Here is a 19707-nt window from a genome sequence, read left to right as displayed (position 1 = left end):
GAAAAACAAAGCTACTCAAAGACCAAAAAAAAATTTTTTTGACTCCCAGGGAACCAATTGAAGCTTCTTGGGAACTACTGACATATAAATCAGTGAGGAAGAACAGGGAGCAGAAATGTAGAACATCCATGTCTGTGGCAAATAATTCTTGTAGTAGGCATGAGCTGGTCCTGCCTGCTGCTCCCTGCTGTTCAGAAATGTCTGCAAGTGATGCAGTGGGAAGTGCAGGAACACATCTGGAATGTACCACAGGAACCTGCCCTGGCCATTTGAGAGAACAAACACCCTGGGCACTGCACAGCTCTGCTGTCCCTGCAGCTGTGTCAGCATGGAGCTGTGTTAGTGGTTAAGATGATGAAATAGTCTGTGGAGCAGGTAAATGTGATTTTCCACATGTATTGGCAGGTCTGCAATATTCAGCATGAAGGATTGTTTAGAGACATACTCATTTATTCCAGATCTCATTCCCAACTCAAGGAATAAACACCATTAATTCAGAGGCATTCACTGAAAACATCAGAGAATGTGATGTGCAGAAAATGAAACAAAAGGCTGCAGAGACCTTTATCTTTGAAGGGTTTTTTTAAATTCCCACTGACAGTCAGTACCTCACGCTCCAAAGATTGAAGCATTTGTTCATGTAGAGGTTAACTGCAGTCAGAGGAAGCAGTTTAGCCATGCTCAGACTGATCCAGAATTGGGACAGCCTGTCAGTTTAGGTGGGAGGGTGTCTGGGGAGCTGTGCCTCGGGCACTGCCTGATCCCAGTGTCCCAGCATCCCCACGCTCCCAGCTCCCTGAGCCAGCCTGGCAGCTGTGATGCTGTGATGCTGTGCACTGAATAAGGTCAGGGAAGTAATCCACCAGCAAATTTTGAGCACCTGTAATACATTTTGCTTTTCTCTTTAAGCAGATCACTGGTTAGAAGGAAAATCAGGAGCCTCAGAGCAGCTAATGTAACCTCTACCTACATTTATTGTATCCAATCATTACAACCACAGCTTATTAATAGCAATAATTGAAAAGAAACTTTGCTTAATAGTGAGGTTTCTTTTCCCCTTAGGCTGCCAACAGCTTTCCCATATATAATCTCATTTTTCAACATAATTTCATCTATCAGGCTGGCTATAATAAGTTTTTACTTCATTTTTTAGTGCTTAGTCACCCAAGTAAGTTTTCTTCTGATATTTTTGTTCAAGCTCCTCTATCAAGACAGCAGAATCTGGAGCACACAGAGACTCAGACTGAAGAGAGAGCTGCACAGGAGAGCAGGCAGCTGGCTTGTCATCCCTAGCAGCTCCTTCCCTGACATCCATTTCCCATGAGAATGGCAGCAGCAAGGTACTGTTGGCCGTGTTTTCTGAAGGGAAAGGAAGGGAGGACCTGTTTCAGTGTGTGGTCATATCCCCAGACATTACTGACAAGGATCAGATGGCAGATTGCCATCTCTGAGGACAATTCCTTTCACCCTGGGTTCTGTCTCCAATCCACTGACAACTCTCAGCCAGTCACTGAAGCCTCACACATTTCCCATACACTTTCTGATTTTGGTTTTTTTCTTATTGTCATATTGACAAAGACATCCTTCCATCCCTCCTTCTCTTTCCCCTCTCCAGCCCTGATTTTCTAGTTCCCATCTACCACAGGTGGAAGAGAAACACCAATGTGGTACTGCCAAGCTCAACCTACTTAGTTCCCCAAGCAAGGGACAGGCTGCACAGAGAAAAACTGCACATACAGGGCTCACATGTCGTCACCATCATATTTTCTGAAAAATCCCTTTGCCAGGATTTCTTCTCCTGGGAAGCTGAGAAGCCTCAGAGAAAAATAAAAACAATTATTATCTGATTCGCTTCTCCTGTGTTTTGCTGCTTTGGAATGTGGTTTGGAGATTGTCTACCAACTGGTCATTGTTTCATTGGTTTCATGTGAATTGTTTTGACTTAATGACCAATCCCAGCCAGCTATGTCGAGGCTCTGGAGAGTCACGAGTTTTTCATTATTATCTTTTAGCCTTCTGTCTGTGTCCTTTCTCTATTCTTTAGTATAGTTTAGTATAGCATTCTTTAATATAGATCATAAAATAATAAATTAGCCTTCTGAGAACATGGAGTCAGAATCTCAATTCCTCCTCCTGTCTGGGGAACCCAGAAAATACTACAACACGTCAGAATTATCTGGGGTCTTCACCATGCACAGTGAGCATGCACAGCCAGTCCTGGAGGAACATGAAGTTGCTCTGCCCAGTCTGTCTCTGTGTTGGGCAATGGGCAGCAGCACCTCAGTGCCAGCATGTGATGGTTCCACCTGGAGCAATCTGCTTCCATGAGATGTTGGATGTTTTCAGAGCAATGAAATCTGCACTACTCAGGGACTTCTGGCTGGATGTCAACATAGGCCACTAGCAAATTTCTCCATGAAACCACCTTCCCAGCAGTTTCAGATACTGTTCTTCAGTGGCTTTTTGATCCATGGCCCATTACAAGGCTCACCTCACTATATTTGTACTATCCTACCAACCACAGCTCATGATGCTCAGTAACTCAGCCCCCGATCAAGGCAAAGTCATGATTCTCCTGTAATATCAGTATTTATAAACAAGTGTATAAATAAATGTTTGTCTGTGGGTGTTTAACTCTTGTTTTATATTTACTTAACACCACATCTCAACTGCTTTTTGTAAAAGACAATGAAAAATATATTCTGCTTGCCCTTTTCTTTGGATAACCCTAAAGTGTATGTCAGTGAAAGCTGCCTGTTCCAGCTTTCTGTGAATTGATGTCCAAGAATGCCAGCTATGGGCCACAGAAGTCATTCAAGAGACTTGACTGCCCTGACCATTCCAATGTTCAAACCAATTCCCTCATCCTGCTCATTCACTTTCAAAACATGTTTCTACTCTGACATGACTCTCTCTCTTGCAGAGAGAATCTGTGACAAGCTTGCAAATCAAGCTCCCCTCTGCGTCTATCAGTAAATTGTCAAATCCCTTAAAATGTAGCAGCTACCATTTTCTCACAATATTAAGGAGAGGGATTGCTCTTAAAGAAAAGTAAGGAGGAGAGGAGGGTTAGTATTTGATTTTCTCCTTCTAGCCAGGCACTTGTGTTTTCTTCTCCATGGTGGTGAGTCTTCTTATGGAAGGTGTTTGCTATTTCTTCATTTGCCTGTCTGTGACAGCCTTGGGTGATCTGCAGCTGACAGCACAGCAGCTGTCAGTCAGGAAGAAGCAGGAAGGCAATCAGGTGCCCACATTTACTTTTCTATGGCTGTACTGAATGCTCCAGATGACCGTCTTTCTTACAGGGAAGTTGACATCCCCATATTTGCAGACATTGTTCCATTCATATTGCACACATAGATAAATGTGATGAGAGCAGCTGCCTGTGTTCTCAGCCTGAAAAGCAGAAAGATTTATGAACTTGTTAATTTTAAAAGGAATAATAAATGGTAGTTGTCAGGCATCAATGTTATGTAATATCAAGATATATTACCTCTGCTCATCAAAGCAGGCAAGAGTGAGAGGTGATGAGAGAAGATGTCAGTAGCAGAAGTGAGCTGCTCTGCAGGACTGTGCACCCTGCTGCCACACTTACTGCATGAGCTTTGTGTGGACTTCCCTTGCAGCCAGGTTTTCGCAAGCTATTCTCACTGCTGTATTCAATGTGGGACATCAGGGAGCAGCTGCTTTGCATGTTGTCCTATATAACCGAGTTGCTTCAACTTTTCACAAGCCTATTTTGGGACTTACCAAGAGCTGAGCAGAAGGACAGCTCCCTTCTTGTAATGTCCCCTTCCACAAGCAGAGCTACTCTCTCTTCCATCTTCTCCCATGCAACCCACACTCCCATTTGCCTCTCACAGCCTTTCTGAAGTTTTCCACACAGTATCTCCAGCAGCTCATAAGGGGGAGCAGTAGCAGATGGGTTCCTTGCATCAAAGGAATTGCCATCTGTTATTTCTCTTCTCAATTTTGTGCACTGCTGGCAAGAATTTGACTGCTTCTCCTATTCTCCCTTGATCCTCTGCTGCCCAGCTGGGCAAACAAAGGTAGGCAAAGAGCAGCATCCCTCTTGCCTTTTCCTCTGCTTGTACCAGGAACTGCTGTGAGCAAGGGTAGCACCCAAAGGTGGCTGTATCCCCACTTCAAATACTCCCCACGCCGAGCTCCATCTGCTGTGCCTTCAGAAACTCCTGATCATTGAGAAGGAATAAAAAAAGCCTAGCAAGACAACCTCACAGAAACTCCCAATTAACTTTATCCCCCTCCCAAATGGTAGCACAGATCAGGAAAGGCTCTGACACTATAGGATTGGTTTACTCTCATCTTACACTGTATTAATATAGCTAGATACATTCAGATAGCTATTGTTAAAATACAACACAACCTTCCTATATATCTGCACTGATGAGACTTTCTTTTGAAAGAAAAATGTTTCACCCAAAAAAACCCTCCCATGTTCTTCTCCACGAGACCTCTAGGAATTCAGTCATGTTTTGGGGACTGTAAGGTGAGGGCTGGAAACTGCTCCATGCTCATGATGTTTTTCTAATTTGCAGGTTTAGTTAGAGTCCATCTCTCCTGGACCTCAAAGTTCATAAGTTCATTCAATAATCTCTTGGAAGTGTTTAATTTTTTTGTTTGTGGTTTTTGTTTTTGGTTTTCTGTTTTGTAAGAATAAAGCTCTTGATTGTAAGGAAATCTGGAACAAAGTACCAGCCAGTCTTGATTTGGCTCAGAGAGCATAAGGCAAATTATAATAGCCCAAAATATTACAGCAAAACAAGCCATGAAGAAAATATCCTTAGAAAGTTTTATGGGTTTTAATTTTTTAAAGGGTTAGATTTCACAATACAGAATTCACATGAGATAATTTTATGTAGTACCTGTTTCAGCTATTGCAATCTGTGTCTGTAGGTTGAATAATGTGATTATTATAAGAAGAAGCATTTACAGTATAAATGCAATTATTGAAAAAGTTCTAGAAAGGATATTAAAGTGGTTAAGTTTGCAGTATCCTGCTTTGTGATAGAACAATCATTTAATCCAAGATGTACCAAAAGTGATTGGGAAAATTCCCACGGAAGTCAGTCTCCAGTTCAAGATCTTAATCTCCTAATTGGACTTTGACTCCTCTCTTAGCTGAGGAAAATAATTGTACCTTTGATCCAGATGCCTTCTTTGTAATCCATTGTTTTAGTGCTTTGAATACACACCACCCATTCTGTATTAGGTACTTTGATAAAAACCTAACAAAGTCCAAGTTTATAGGATAGTGTCATAAACCTGGCATCTTTCCCAAATGCCACACTCACTTAATAGAAATGTAATGTAATTTTCTTTGTGTTGTGTGTTCTGCATTCATTGCAATGTGTTTTTAGAGGCTGAGTGATGAAATATTAGCTTAGAGCTCTTGAAAAAAATCACTAAATCATATCCTTTTTATAGTATCTGAATCAAATTTTCTTCACATTATCAACACAGCATAACAGTAAGATTCCACATAGAAATTTCAGTTTCTCTCTCAGTGATCACTGTCTGTAAATGTTTTTAGTCATTGATGCACAATAAGAAATGTAAGGCAAATGCTAGCTTTAGCAGAACTAAGTGCCTTTTGAAGCTGTATTTAATAGGTGCACTGCAGATTCTAGGCTGTCAAATTCAAGACAAGGCACATTGTTATACAGAAATTTGTTCTCCCACACTAATGACTTCTGAGGAGAAAAACTAGTCAAAATGGGATCATCACCTGCAGTCTGGCTCTTATTTTACAGTCAGATCACATTTCAAATGTGGGATCTATCTATTATTCTGGTTTTGCCAGCTGCTTTTGCCCATGCTGTGGTGATGGGAAGAAGCAGGGGAACTGAGCAGCTCTGCACATCCACTCACTCCAAAGCTGTTGGCAGTGACTTGACATAATAAAAGGAAGAAGAAGACTGGAGGAATAATGTATAACCTCATTTCACTTCCCAGAAACACACTAAAGATGACTGAGAAATTGATTTGTGAGAGTCTGGAAAAAAAACACAACAAACCAGAGGGTTTGAAAAGTGCCAGAATAGAGCTGCCAAGAAAAGAGGGCATTGTGCTGTGCCTTTGGGCATTGAGGACAGCAGCGGGCTGGGGGTGCAAGCAGCCATGAGAGGCTTTGGGCATCTCTGCTGGAGCAAAAAGCCTCTGCTCCATGGAGGGACCAGGTGTTCCAGACAGAAACTCCCTTGGTCATCCCCACAGGTGCTGCACCTGCCTCAGGAGGGTCCTGGCTGGCAGCTTGGCCACAGTGTGACAGCTGTGCCCAGGGTGCTGCGGAGCAGAGGGGACAGTTTGGCAGCCCCCAAGCACTCAGATCACTGAGATCACTGCTCTGAGGGTGTCAGAGCCCCCAGGCTGTAGCTGGGCTGATGGGGATTGAAGGAAGACGAAGTGGGAGGGAGTGGCCATTACAAAGCAGGGGGAGCCAGGCACTGTGGCCAGCAGGCAGCCCCGAGGAGCACTCCAGCTTCTTTCTGTTTTTGGAGTATTTCTGCTGTAAATCTGAGATAAACTCTGTTCTCCCTTCTCCTCCCAGGTTTACAGCTGTTCAGTAAGGAACACTGTGACACTGATTTATCTAGGCTAAATTGCTGACAAGTTGTTTGCACAAAGGATTCTCAGTGGGCAGGTCTTCCTTGTGTCACAGGAAAGTGCATGGTGGTTTAAATAGGCATAATAATCTTTTCTGTGCTCCTTTCAGCCATTATTTATTTGTGTTCTGAGTCCCTGCATAGAATGGAAGAGCAGTGTCCTGGATCTTGAGCCTGGGGCAATGCTGTCAATTAAAAGACTCAGCTTACAGTTGTGGAGCTGAACCAAGACCCATGTGCAACACTCCCTGAAAGCAACACCCTTTCAGGCTGAAATTATTTATTCAGTACAACAGTTATAATTCACATTCTTTGCTGCAGTCTGTAAGTTTTCTATATGCAAGTAGCAGTTGGCTGCTTAGTTATTGCTGACTGTATTTTCTAAATGTTCTTACACTTAATTTTTTGTAGTTTTCTTGTAAAATTCATTTTTGAGTCTCTAATCCCTGCTCATTACACACAAAGCATCCTGACAACCATTTTTGTGCAGCCCTTTTCCCTGGTTTCCCTGTTGAAGTGTTCTGTTTTACTCCATTTTCCTTTCAGGTTCCATATGTTCTACACAAGTGGTTTTCAACCTCCAGCTTTTTGGAGCCCAAAATGATTATCTGGTAAAATTACAGTTTCCTGTATATCACATTTAACTCTACCTGATAAAAGGCTTATAAAAATTAAAATTATTTACCTTTGCAGGCAGTTCACAGAGGACTCACATAAGGACACAGCTGTTTGAAAGCCTCTCTTCTGAATGCTGACACTCATTAATCAGCGAAACATCATTACTTTTTATTATATGCATTATTGTTTCTTAACTCCTGTGTTTAGTTTCTCTTAACATTCTCCATAAACTAATTTTCTTTAAGCCTATTACCATTTCTATTGGACTAGGATCTCATAATATCTTTTTAAATTTCATTTTCTTCCCAGTGTCTCCCTTTTATCTCTAGGCTGACCATTCATTACAAAGGTAATGTTTATATTCAGTGCTGGAGAAAAATAAAGCTTTGGCAGTGTTACAGTCACTTGTTTATTTCCTAACCAGACCCAGCACAGTTCCCATAGAGACTTCTCTCAGTGCTTTTCCTTTTTTCCCCATTCAGGAAATCAATGCCATTTTCATTAACAATGACAGATTAGTCCTCATACCTTTCTTTTTCTTGTTTTTTTTTTCCCCCTTTGGCCACTCTGGTGAGCCTGCCAAACACTGCTAATTAGCAGTTCTCAGTTGGTTTGAGCTCTGGTGCTCTGAGATGCTCCATACAAATGAACTCACAGGGATGTCTGTGAATGCTGCAGGTGCAGATCCAGCCTTCTGCCATACAGTGCAGGCTGCTTTTACAGCTGCACTGTCACTAAGGCACAGAACCAATCACTCATTTCATAGAGGTCATTAAATGCTTCTTAAATGATCTGAAATTTAATAATATCTCGAGTAAGATTTGAATTGTGGAATTTTCCCTGTCCTTGAATACCTGATTGGTTAAAAAAAATGTGTAATCAGTACTGGAACCTATTATCCTTGGTTTAGGAATCCAGTGGTATCACATCTCAGGAATTCAAAGGAATTCAGTTTCATGCCCGTGAAATGGATGCAGTCAGAATGAAGCTTGTTTTATTAAAGTATGTGGTATGACATGTAGACGAAATTACTTGAGACTTGCTTGAAATATTCATGTGAAGGTGGTGCACAGGGCAAAATGAAGGAGAGATAACAATGTAGGGTGATATGCCAACCTTTAATAAGACCAGGGTATGCTTTTTGAACCTAGGGAGGCAGAAAACCCGAGAGCATCACAGCAGGGCTTAAACCAATGTGAGGTGATCACACCAGGGCAGTGGAATTATTTGAAATGCCAGTATCGTTGTTTTAGGGCTATCTGCACTGATGAGTGAGCTCCTAAAGGTACCAGAGCTGTGACTGAGACCAGAGCTTTGCTGACACCACTGAATCCATAACTTGAATCCATAGTTTATCACAGGCACCCCAGAAAGCCAGAGATCTCCATCAGAGGAGGTCCCACTGCCTCTGTTATGGGATAATCCCTAGGGAATGACCACCTTTGGGTCATGCTGCAGCACCTCCTTCTTTAAATGAAGAATTTGGCTAAAACTTAGATGCTATTTATATTGTAAGATCATCCATCTTTTCTCATCTCCACAGAGTCAGGAATGAGGCAAAATCAGAGCTCCTTGTAACAGGGAAAGGAGCTTGAATATTTTCCAGATCCATCAGTGACCTTAGTAGTCCATTATAAATACAAATGGAGAACCCTGATAACAGAATGTAGGTGCTGGTTTTTAGGCCTAAGAAAAGACAGAGAAGTGAAAGGTGGGATCCACTCAATTAAATATGTATGTCTGAAGGTATCTATGTGTGTGCTGCCCAGCCCAGTCAGTGCAGAGAAACTGGCAACTGACAAATGGGGACTTTTCAGAGAAGACTTTTAAAGAAGTAGATTTTTAAAACAAAGACAAATATCACCAAAGAATCCAGGTCTGATATTGTTTACATTTAGGAGGCAAGAAGAGGGATAAATGGGCACTAGTCACAGAAAATCATGGGCATCTTGGTGTTTTCAATTCAGAGGAGCTTGAGGACCTCACAGTCACTGTGCACTGCTATTGTATTTGCTGGGAATGTCCCGACAAAGGCAGGAATGAGGATTCTGACTCCATGTTCTCAGAAGGCTAATTTATTACTTTATTATACTATATTATATTAAAAATACTATACTTTACTAAAGAATACAGAAAGGATACTTACTGAATGCTAAAATGATAATAATGAAAACTGGTGACTCTCTCCAGAGTCCTGACACAGCTTGGCCCTGATCGGCCAATGAGTGAAAACAACTCACTCCAGAATCCAATGAAACAATCACCTGTTGGATAAACAATCTCCAAACACATTCCAAAGGAGCAAAACAGAGGAGAAGCAAATGAGATAAGAATTGTTTTCCTTTTCTCTGAGGCTCCTCAGCTTCCCAGAGAAAACTCCTGGGCGAAGGGATTTTTTCAGAGAATGTGAATGCCACACACTGCTGCACAGGGCACCACACCTGCCTTCCACACTGCACTTTCTTTTGGGGTGTTGCAGAAAAACTGACACACTGTAAAATACCAGATTTCCCCTCTGGGGTGCAGATGTTCTGAAGAGGTGAGGTTGCCCTTGGCTTGTGAGTGAGATTATCAACCAAATGATGCTAAGTGGAGTTATACCCAGGCTTGTTTAGCTGTAGGCATCCTGTGCTTCAGCCAGTTTCCACACTATCCTTCACCCAACCACTCATTTTTAGCACTGGTCTCAAAGATGTTTGTTTTCTGATCTATTCCTGTGCTCAATAAACATTTCCATGCACAGGGGCCTAGGTGCAAAGTTGAGAAAGGCAACTAGACTAGAACTTAAAAAGGTCTTGAGACAACATTTTGCTTCTCCTTTGAAATTTGGGCTTTTTTTTTTCCTTCTGATTTGTGGAATCTCTCATTGTCTTTTAAGAAATGGGTGTTGAGGTTCGCTGTATCATGGGAATTACAGTTGGGATACTGGGGTTCTCCTCTCTTTTGACATTCACTCATCAATGACAGCCACTCACTCTTCTCATATATTAATATTCACACTTGTTTCTTTCCTATTAATATTCACACTTGCTTCTACAGTAGAATTTATTGAATATGTGCATTTTGGAAGAGAATTTCAAGCTAAAAATTGACAGAACTTCCATTACTTTGCTTGCTTCTTCCACGAATGCTCTCTAGACAATGACAAGTGTTTGTGCAGGCTGGATTACAATGTATTAGTTATGTATGCATGCACATATATTTATAAAATTGATATATGCCACATACTGTATGCATACATTGTGTAACTAGTGCTTCCATTTGCAGATCTCAAAGAACTTTGCTGAGCAATCTAATAATTTTTACCTATTTCTTAGTCATGGGGAAGCCATGGTAGAAAGGGAATGTGGCTTGTTTAAAACAACATTATCAGGTCAGCAAGAAAGGAAATCTCTGTCTTTGATTTCCGATACAGTGCTGCCTTGGTGGGCATTGACATCCATCTTCTTACAGGTAACTTCTATTTAAAACAAACACCACAATTTGGAAATTCTAACTCAGTTGTCAACCTTTAAAGGAGTAAATGTAAAAGTAAAAAAAGTCTGTAACACGTGAAAAACAGGTCCTGCCAGTACTTAGAGCAAAAATTGACCAATATCAATTCAAATCTATTTGCAGGCCATAGTTTGAAGAAACATTAAATTGGAGTCGAAGACTCTGAGTATTAAAAAAAAGGCTATGACATTGATCCAGGATGAACTCACTCTTCCAGTTCAAATATGTAAAATGCGCCTAGTCTGGTGTGTTAACTTTTTACTGGCAGGCTTTGTAAGAGATCAGTTCCTGTCTGTCTGCACCACTCCAATTTTATGCTGGACAAGTAGCATCTGTCTTTCTGCAGTCAGCATAAAGCCGGCATAAAACTGACATAATCTATGCATCAGGTCCCCCGGTTAACTTGACAGAGAAACAATGGTGTGACTGCATCTGAGCTGAATCAGTTTTGTCCTGCTGTCTAATCAGTGGCACTGAGACCTTGTGCTAATGGTGATGGAAGAGCAGCCCTAGCCCAGTGCCCCGACCCCGCTGCTGTTTCGCATTCAGGTTGCCTTGACCAGAACCAAACGCACTGATTCACCGGGAGCAGGGAATGGAGCAGAGCTAACTCCGCTTTCCCAGTTTCCCGAAATAGCAGGGGAATACTTGCTGCCGCGCTCCCGCAGTTTGCTGGGCTGCATCTCCCTTCCTACTTATACTCGCACCGCCGCCGCTGCAGCAGCATCACGGCGGGCAGAACCGAGAGGCGCTGACACGGCGGCGGAGGGGCGGGAGGGGAGCGGCAGGGAGGGGGCCCGGCCGGGAGCAGCCCCGCAGGCGCAGCGCCCACATCCCGGCGCGGCTCCGCACCGCCCGGGCAGCTCCGCCGCCGCTGCTGCGCCGCCTCCCCGCCCGCCCGGCGGCGATGCCAGAGCCGAGGACGCTGTCATCTTAAAGAGCGCAGGGGAGGGACCGTGTGGAAGGGAGGAGGCGGGCGCCAGCGCCGCAGCAGCAGCAGCAGCAGCAGCATCAGCAGCATCTCCGCGGGAGCCGCCTCACGAAGGCGCGCTCCCGGCCGCCCCGCTCGCCGCCCCGGCCTCCAGCGCGCCGCCGCCTCCCCGGGCAGCGGGGCTCGCCCGCCCGCTCGCCAGCCCAGGCGTCCCCGCTGCCGGGGCCGCCGCAGGGCCGGGGGAGGCGAGCGCGGCCTCGGCGCGTCCCGGGCGGCCGGCGGGGGAGGAGGGGGCCGCGGCTGCGGCGGGGCGGACCGCGCTCGGCGGCGGCGGCTGCCGCAGGCGGCCCCGACCCCCATCCCCGGGCCGGGCCGGCCGTGCCGGTGCCGCCCCTCGGCCGCGCCCGCCCCCTGGCTGCCTGCTCGGCGGCGCGGCAGTGCCGGCGGGGCTATGGCTGCGGAGGAGGTGCTGCAGGGCGCAGACCACTACAAGAGCGAGATCGAACGGCTGACCCGGGAGCTCTCCGAGACGACCCACGAGAAGATCCAGGCGGCGGAGTATGGGCTGGTGGTGCTGGAGGAGAAGCTCACCCTCAAGCAGCAGTACGATGAGCTGGAGGCGGAGTATGACGGCCTCAAGCAGGAGCTGGAGCAGCTGAAGGAGGTGAGGCAGCCCGGGCTTTTGTCTCGGGGGCTGCGGGCAGGTGCGGGGCCCCACACGCGTGTCCCCACACGCGTGTCCCTGCCCGGCCCTGCAGGTGGGCGATGCGCGGGCCCCGAGCGGCTGCGGGCTCCGCTCCGGGCTGGGGAGGAGGGGATTCCCGGGGCCGAGGATCAGCCGGGACCGTGGAGCTTAAGGACGGATTACACGAGATCTCAACCCCCTTGCCCTGAGAAATTTCCCCGGGGCCGCGCTCCGGCTCCGGCAGCTTCCCTCAAGTTGTGGGAACGGGCGTTTGCGGCAGGGGAGGGTCCCCCGTCCTACCTGCACCACATCGCCCAAGGGTTTTTTAGGAAGAGCAAAGGAAAGAGTGGGATGAGAGCTGGGCCAACGCAGTGCATAAGGAGTCGGGATGTCTGTAAACAGCTGTCTGCAGTGCGTGAGAAGAGAGACAATTCCTTTTGAAGTTATTTATAGACCCGCTTTAGTCTGCCAGTGAGGGGAACCGCTGCCATTGGGAGGGGGGGCGGGTATACAGCACTCTCGAGGTCACCCATCAGTGGAAATTAAACTTCTGCGTCATGCTGAAAGGGTGAAATATTTGATTGGAGGAGTGATTTGGGGTAATCTTTCGAATGTGTTTTTGTAACACTCCAAGTATGAAGTAGGTGGGTGTTACACCTTGCCTTTCAGCTCTGCTAAACATGACTCTGACTTCGAAAAATCATCACCGTCCCTATGTTCATCCTTAAGGGAAGTAACTTGAGGCTGTTAACAGCGCACGTACGTGGGAGCTGCGGGAGGGCTGTGTGTGCACACGTATGCAGCACTCACAGCTCTGCACCTCATGCTGTTTTTGTACCGCCTCAGAATGTAGTTCCATTCTGACTAGGTTTTGTAAACAGAAGGGAAAGCATAAAACAGATCTCCTCCCAAATTTAGAATGTATCTTTTTGTTCTACAATAAAACCCTGCTGTATAGAATGTACAGAGATTCTGTTAGAATTAGTGACATTTCTATTAGAAACCATGAACATATTCCATATGGAGGAAATGCACTTAAAAAGTCAGGTTATTTCTCTTTATATTCTTTAGACTACTGACTGATGCCCTTTTAGAAGTGTTTTTAATAAAATAAGGGTTTCATTTTACTTGCAGGTATATGAGTTATGCCACAGACTTGGTTCAGTGTCCAGAAGAGTTGAGAACATTTTATTTTCAATATGAAGAATAAAGCTGTTTTTCAGAAAAACCTATTGGTCTCCTTAAACTTGATCTCTACCTCCCTGCCCCCCCTGAGCCTATGGAGTAGGCTCAGGACTTTTGAAACCAGTAATCACAGAGTGAGGGATGGAGATACATAACTTAGCACTGGCATGAAGGCAGTGCTGTTTGAAATGACCTGACAGTAACAGAGGAACAGAATTAAAAGGGGAAAGTGCAACAGAAGTTTCTAGGGAAAAAAAAGAAGACGACAAAGAAGGAGATAAGCAAAGCTGCAGGTAGCTGTTATCCCACCATGATCTTGTACAAAGGAGGACTGATGAGAAGCCAGGATGGCACATGGCCATGGATAGGAGAGATAGTGCAAGGAATAGAGATGAAATTATGAAACTAGAGGGATTAGTCAGTCAATGCAATTAATTGAAATCAAAGATGGGCATAAACTCTCTTCCTGTTTACCTCTCCTTGAAGTCGGTGCATGCTCTGCAGCCCAGAATATCTCCTGTGGGGCCATGCCTTCATGCTGTGCCAGCCACAGCATGGATACTGAGGGGATTTTCACAGAAGGAGGAACAGGAGAAGTCCTGTAGCTTGCCTGATGCCAACCAAGCAAGAGTGGAGCTTTTCCAGTTTCCAGTCCAGAGCCAGGGTTCTCTATTTCAGAGCTGTCCTTAGCAGCAGGTAGGGGCATTTCCATCCCCCACCTAGGGTGCAAGCAATTCTTTTCTTGCTTTTAAGCTTCATAGCAGGAACCACACTGATTCTTACTGCACATGCACTCTGCAAAGGAGAATTTTCTCTTAGCCCTTGCTGTTGCTGCAATCTGTTTTCTACTTCTGTGTTAGCACCTCCATTATGACAGTTCCCTCAGCACAAGTCAGACCTGTGCTGGTGAGACAGAAGCAAATGGTGCCTCCAACAATACCAGTGAGGCAAAATTCTGAAAGCTCTTAAGGGGGCAGAGAAGTCCAGAGACACATTTTTGGTTTAGTAAAGCACCATCCAAAATGTGTGGAGGAGGGTTTTTGTGTCCTTCCTCCAGCAGGCCCTTGTAAGAATATGCTGCCCAATGGTAGGACACTGAATGCTAAGAGTGACTGACTGACAGACGGACAGGAATCTGTGCTGTGCTCTTACTTCACTGTGTTTGCATCCTCTTTGAAGCCATATTGGGGCATAGAAACTAGGCCTCAGATTTGTGCTAGAATAAGCAGTTTGTCTATTCCCAAGGAATAGTAGGTGCAAGAGGGTGACCAGGATCATGTTAGGACAATTTCCTCTCCTTCTGCAGTCCTTCTCTGAACAGATTCAGTTACTGGGGTTGACTTTTTGAGACAAATCTTAATTTTTTTAACAGTTTTATTATTGATTGCTTGTGTTCTGTTGTTAGGACCTCATTGTATTTATTACTCAGTTGAAGAGCTGCCTATCTTTAACTTTACTCAGCCATGGTTTGGCAGACTGGGATCTGAAGATTTCTCCTATCCTCCTTGGCAATCCAAAACTCCAGTGGACTTGAGCAGTCCTTTTCCATATAAATGGCAATACCTCTGCTGTACAATAATTTCCATCATTGGAGAGTGAAATGGGAAACTAAGGCCATTATAGGATGTTGAAGTAAAAGCAAATTATGATATATTACATTAAATATTAATACTTGTGTACAGGATATATGCTATCTACCCTGCAGTATGAATTGTTTTGGTAACCTCTGATGTTTCTTCTGCTGAGTTCAGAGGTCTCTGCTTTAGCCCAAGATTTTGATGTTTTGGGCTATGAAATAAATTTATGTTGCAAAACCAGTATTATTATTTAAAGCTTTATTAATTTTCATAGGGTTTGGGTTGTTTTTTTTTTTTCTCAGTCTGAAAATGATGTTTCTCTAGTCAATTACATCTCAGTCTAGTAGAATTTTGGATCTTTGGTGAAACACTGTCATTTTAGGGCCCCTGTTACCAATGTTACTTTAGCTGATCTGCCTTTTAATCTACAGTCCATAAAAATTCAGAGACTAGGACTTGATATTAGCCATGGGATTGAAGGTAGCTTGTTTTCATTGTCTTGCTGAGCTGGGAGTTTAATTACCATCATATTTTATGTAAAGCATCTTCCAGTGGTTTTATTATATCTGCTCTTACATGTTCACATTGCATTTGCTGTAAGAATAATGTGAGTTGTTAGTTCTATTTCTTTTAATGGAAGTGTAAAATGGCTTCATATTGATCTTCTTGCCTGTTTACTGTAGCTGTTCCTGCTTTAGCATGGAGGTCCCTTCCAACCTCTGCAATTCCATGATTCTCTGATCAGCCACTGGACACTGGTGGTCCATAAAGTTTTTAAAGCAGAGAATTATCAGTCGCATCTGCTCATGATTAAATGGAGATAGAAGGCTTTGGTGTCCAACTCTGCAAGAGTTAGGCCTGGGAAGTCCTAGCAGAGATTTCTCTTTGGGAATCAAATCATGAACATGGCAGCTGTTCCTCCCCTTGACTCCCTCTCTGACTGACTAATTTAGGCAATATCTCACTTGGCTTCTTGGCTTTTATGTATTTCATTGTATGGAGACAAACTCTTCTGGGTTGCACAGGGCACTGGATATCTGATTTCCAGGCAGTTTGGTGCTTGCTTTACTTAAAAGCAAATTATCCATGGTAAATGCTTGGAAACCAGACTAGTGGTGAGTAGCCCTGTCCTTGGCAGGTGTTTATTTTCTTTACCTCACAGAAATGTTGTATCAATGATCATGAAATGCTTACTCAGTTTACTAATAGGGCTTCCAGAAGTAATTCTTGGTCTGTGTCTGAAAGAGTTTTTTGAGGAGTAGAGCTGAAGGTCTCTCTGGCAGCTTCTTTTCTGTTCTGCTCTTCCTTGCACTATTTCAGCACAGGTGACTCAAGCTCCACCTCTCCTCTTCTGAAGTGACGCTGCCCCTCCAGCTCCCCCACTGTTCTCCAAAACCTCTCACCCTCCTGCTACTTGAATCATCTCTGCCTCTTCCATCTTTGAAGTGTACATTTGGTGGGACTTCTCTGGATTCAAAAAGGCTGGAGGAGAGGGAGACTCCTCCCAAAAAGTATCCCAAATACAGCCGTCTTAAATGTGGATTCTTATACACACCCATCTACATCGCAGGATGGTTAGGAAAGTGTGAAGCAGCTCATAAATTGCACTGAGATGTTCTAAATTCTGCCCAAAGCTAAATGTGTTCCAATTATGGAGCTTGGGAGCTGTGAACTGCTGCCATCTCAGTATATCTTTACACCTCCTTCCAGTGGCAGCGTCTGTGGGCTTGTGTTGGATGAGGCGAAACATTTGGGCATCTCATCCTGATCTCACCACTTTGTCCTTGGTGCCTGCTCACGTTGTGTCACTCAGAAAGGCTGTGCTGCCCAGCACCCAGCTCAGAGATGAGCACATTCAGTTATAACAGGCTGGGGATGGACTGACTGACTGACTAATGGGTCAGGTCTGTGGCAAAGGATTTGGGAATCCTTTGGACAGTAAGCTGAATGTTGGACAGTGGTGTGTCCTGACGCAGAATTCTATCAGCATCCTGGACCTTTAGTAGCAGAACTAGAGCTGGTAAATTGAGAGAAGTGGTTCTCACTTCCAGACTGGCAGTTGTTAAACCACATCTAGAAAACAGCATCCAGTTTGGGTGCCCTTAATACAAGAAAGACACAGATAAACTGGACTGCATTCTGCAAAGGACCACCAAGATGGTCAGAAGCTGAAGCACTTGCCCTGTGAGGAGAGGCTGAGGAGGCTGAGCTTCTTCAGCCTGGAAAAGAGAGGGCTGTGAGGGACCCAGCATCAACCTGTGCATGGACACAAAGTGTGTTGAGATGCCAGAGCCAGGCATTTTGTGGAAGTGCCCTGTACCTCTAGTTGGAGACCTGTCACTGGTGGTGTCCCCCAAGGGTTGGTACTGGGTCCAGTACTGTTTTAACTCATCAGTGACTCAGACAAAGGGGCAGATGCCTCTTCAGCAAGTTCACTGCGACACAAAGTGGGAGGAGTGGCTGATACCCCAGAGGGCTGTGAGCCCTTCAGAAGAACCTCGACAGAGATGGGAAGGATGGGCACAGAAGAACCTCCTGAAATTCAGAAAAGGCAAGTGAAGGATCATGTACCTGGGGAGGGATAACCCCATGCACCTGGCTGGGTCTGGCCTGCTGGGTCTCTCCAGCTCTGTAGAGAAGGACCTGGGGGTCCTGCTGGACAACAAGCTGTCCATGAGCCAGAAAAGTGTCCTTGTGGCAAAGAAGGCCACTGGTGTCCTGGGGAGCATTGCCGGCAGGTTGAGGGGGGGATCCTGTCCCTCTACTCAGCCCTGTTGAGGCACATCTGGAGTGCAGTGTCCAGTTCTGGGATCCTCAGGACAAGACAGACATGGAGCTCCTGGAGCAGATCGAGCAGAGGGTGGCAAAGATGATGAAGGGGCTGGAGCATCTCTCTTACAAGGGTAGGCTGAGTGAGCTGGAGCTGTTCAGCCTCAAGAAGAGCCAAAGGAGAGGGGATCTTTTCAATGTCAGTAGTATCCATAGGGAGGGTGTCAAGAGGATGGACCAGGTTCTTCTGGTGATCTTGAGTGATAGGACAAGAGGCAATGGGCAGAAATTGTTGCACAGCAAGTTCTGCCTTAACATGAGGGAGAACTTCTTCACTGTGTGGGTGACTGAGCACTGGAAGAGGTTGCCCAGAATGGTTGTGGGATCTCCTTCCCTGGAGGAAGGGAGGTTGGAGCAGCTGACCTCCAGCTGTGCCTTCCAACTGCAGCCATTCTGTGATTCTGTGGAGGGTGGGAAGACAAGAGATAACTGGCATAAATTGAAACTACAGAGGTTCAGACTGAATTTAAGGTAGATCTGTTTCCCTGTGAGCACGGGCAGTCCCACAGGTGTTGACCAGAGAGGTAATGCAGTCTCTTTCCATGGAACTTTTTAAGCCCCAACTGGATGCAACCTTCAGGAACCTGGTGTGAGGGCAGAGCTGGTCCTGCTGTGAGAGGAGGTTGCACTAGGGGAAAAAGGGGGCAGAGAGCAAGGGGGTTTGAGCAGTGCAAAGTCTCTTAAGGGTGCCCACTGTGCACAGTTAAATTTGAGTGGCATGTTGCTGTGAGTTACCCTATGCACAGTCATGTCCTGCCTGGAAACAGTGACTGTCAGCAGGCCCACAGCCTCACCCTGTGCTTGAATTTCATTTTCTCTTGCTTGTTATTAAGTCTGCAGTGACCTGGGGTTACTAAGGGCGGAGTTGGATGTGCTCATCTCTCAGCAAGACAATCCTACATCTCCTTCTGCCATTCCTGCCCCTGTTCTGGCTCTCAGCTGTGCAACTGTTCATACTGTCACAGCAGGATAGGAAACTAGCCTCAGTTAAAAATAACTGAGGAGGGGTTCTTGCTGTCTGTAACCCAGATTGGTTTCATCATCTGATTCACAATACCTCCCAAAAACTGTTTTACCTTTGCCTAAAAGTCAGCACGAGGAGAGGAGTGAATGCAGAGAGAAGAGGGGGATATTGATGTTAAAAGAGATGCTCATCGAATTACATCAGGATTGCTTCCTCCAAGAGGAAATGAATCCTGTGCATTAGCCTACAGAAAACATAAGCAGCTGGAATCATGTTAGGGGAAATTAGAACTATTGTTGGAGCTTTGGCAGCACGCAAAGAAAAATGTAGATGAAGCTTTTGGGTTTTTTTCCAGGAACCTGTATTCCCAGTTGCTCTCAGTTAATTGTGTTTTATCCTTAGCAGCCAGTACAGATGAACATGCAATATTAGTCCTCCTATGATAGCCAGCCCTTTAGCAGGGATGGTCAGCTTTCAGCACTGGGGGCTCACATATTCACAAAACAAATCTAAATCTTCAGTTTGTTTTCTCCCAATAGTTACATTATTTTCTTTCATTTTATTCTTTCATCAAACAAATATCTTTCTAATCTGAGCAATTCTGATTGAATCAGTCATCTGGGTTGAACTCTTCAGAGATAAATGGAAGTTACAAGTGGATTTATGTCATGGAAAAGTAAATTTTCCATAGATTTTCTAGGAAATATCGGATTAGTACCAAATCTAATATTACTGATTGAGGTGTTAATGGGTGAGCCACACATTATCATTACGAACTACTTCCTGTGTAAGGCCTA

The 19707-nt window shown here is 44.9% G+C and overlaps 1 protein-coding gene across 7 annotated transcripts in view; it reads left to right on the top strand.

The window, feature by feature from the left end:
• Positions 1 to 12067: 12067 nt before the first annotated feature.
• BICD1 (BICD cargo adaptor 1) overlaps positions 12068 to 19707 on the top strand; it is a 166247-nt gene continuing 158607 nt past the window's right edge. For all 7 annotated transcript variants that reach the window (XM_036400296.1, XM_054514802.1, XM_036400293.1 and 4 more), the window contains exon 1: positions 12068 to 12334. In XM_036400296.1, coding sequence (XP_036256189.1) covers positions 12122 to 12334 — 213 coding nt within the window. In that variant the 5' untranslated portion in view covers positions 12068 to 12121. The remainder of the gene's footprint in view (positions 12335 to 19707) is intronic.

This window comes from Molothrus ater, chromosome 5 (assembly GCF_012460135.2).
Source record: "Molothrus ater isolate BHLD 08-10-18 breed brown headed cowbird chromosome 5, BPBGC_Mater_1.1, whole genome shotgun sequence".
Taxonomy (NCBI): Eukaryota; Metazoa; Chordata; class Aves; order Passeriformes; family Icteridae; genus Molothrus; species Molothrus ater.
This window is presented reverse-complemented; position numbering and strand designations above follow the sequence as displayed.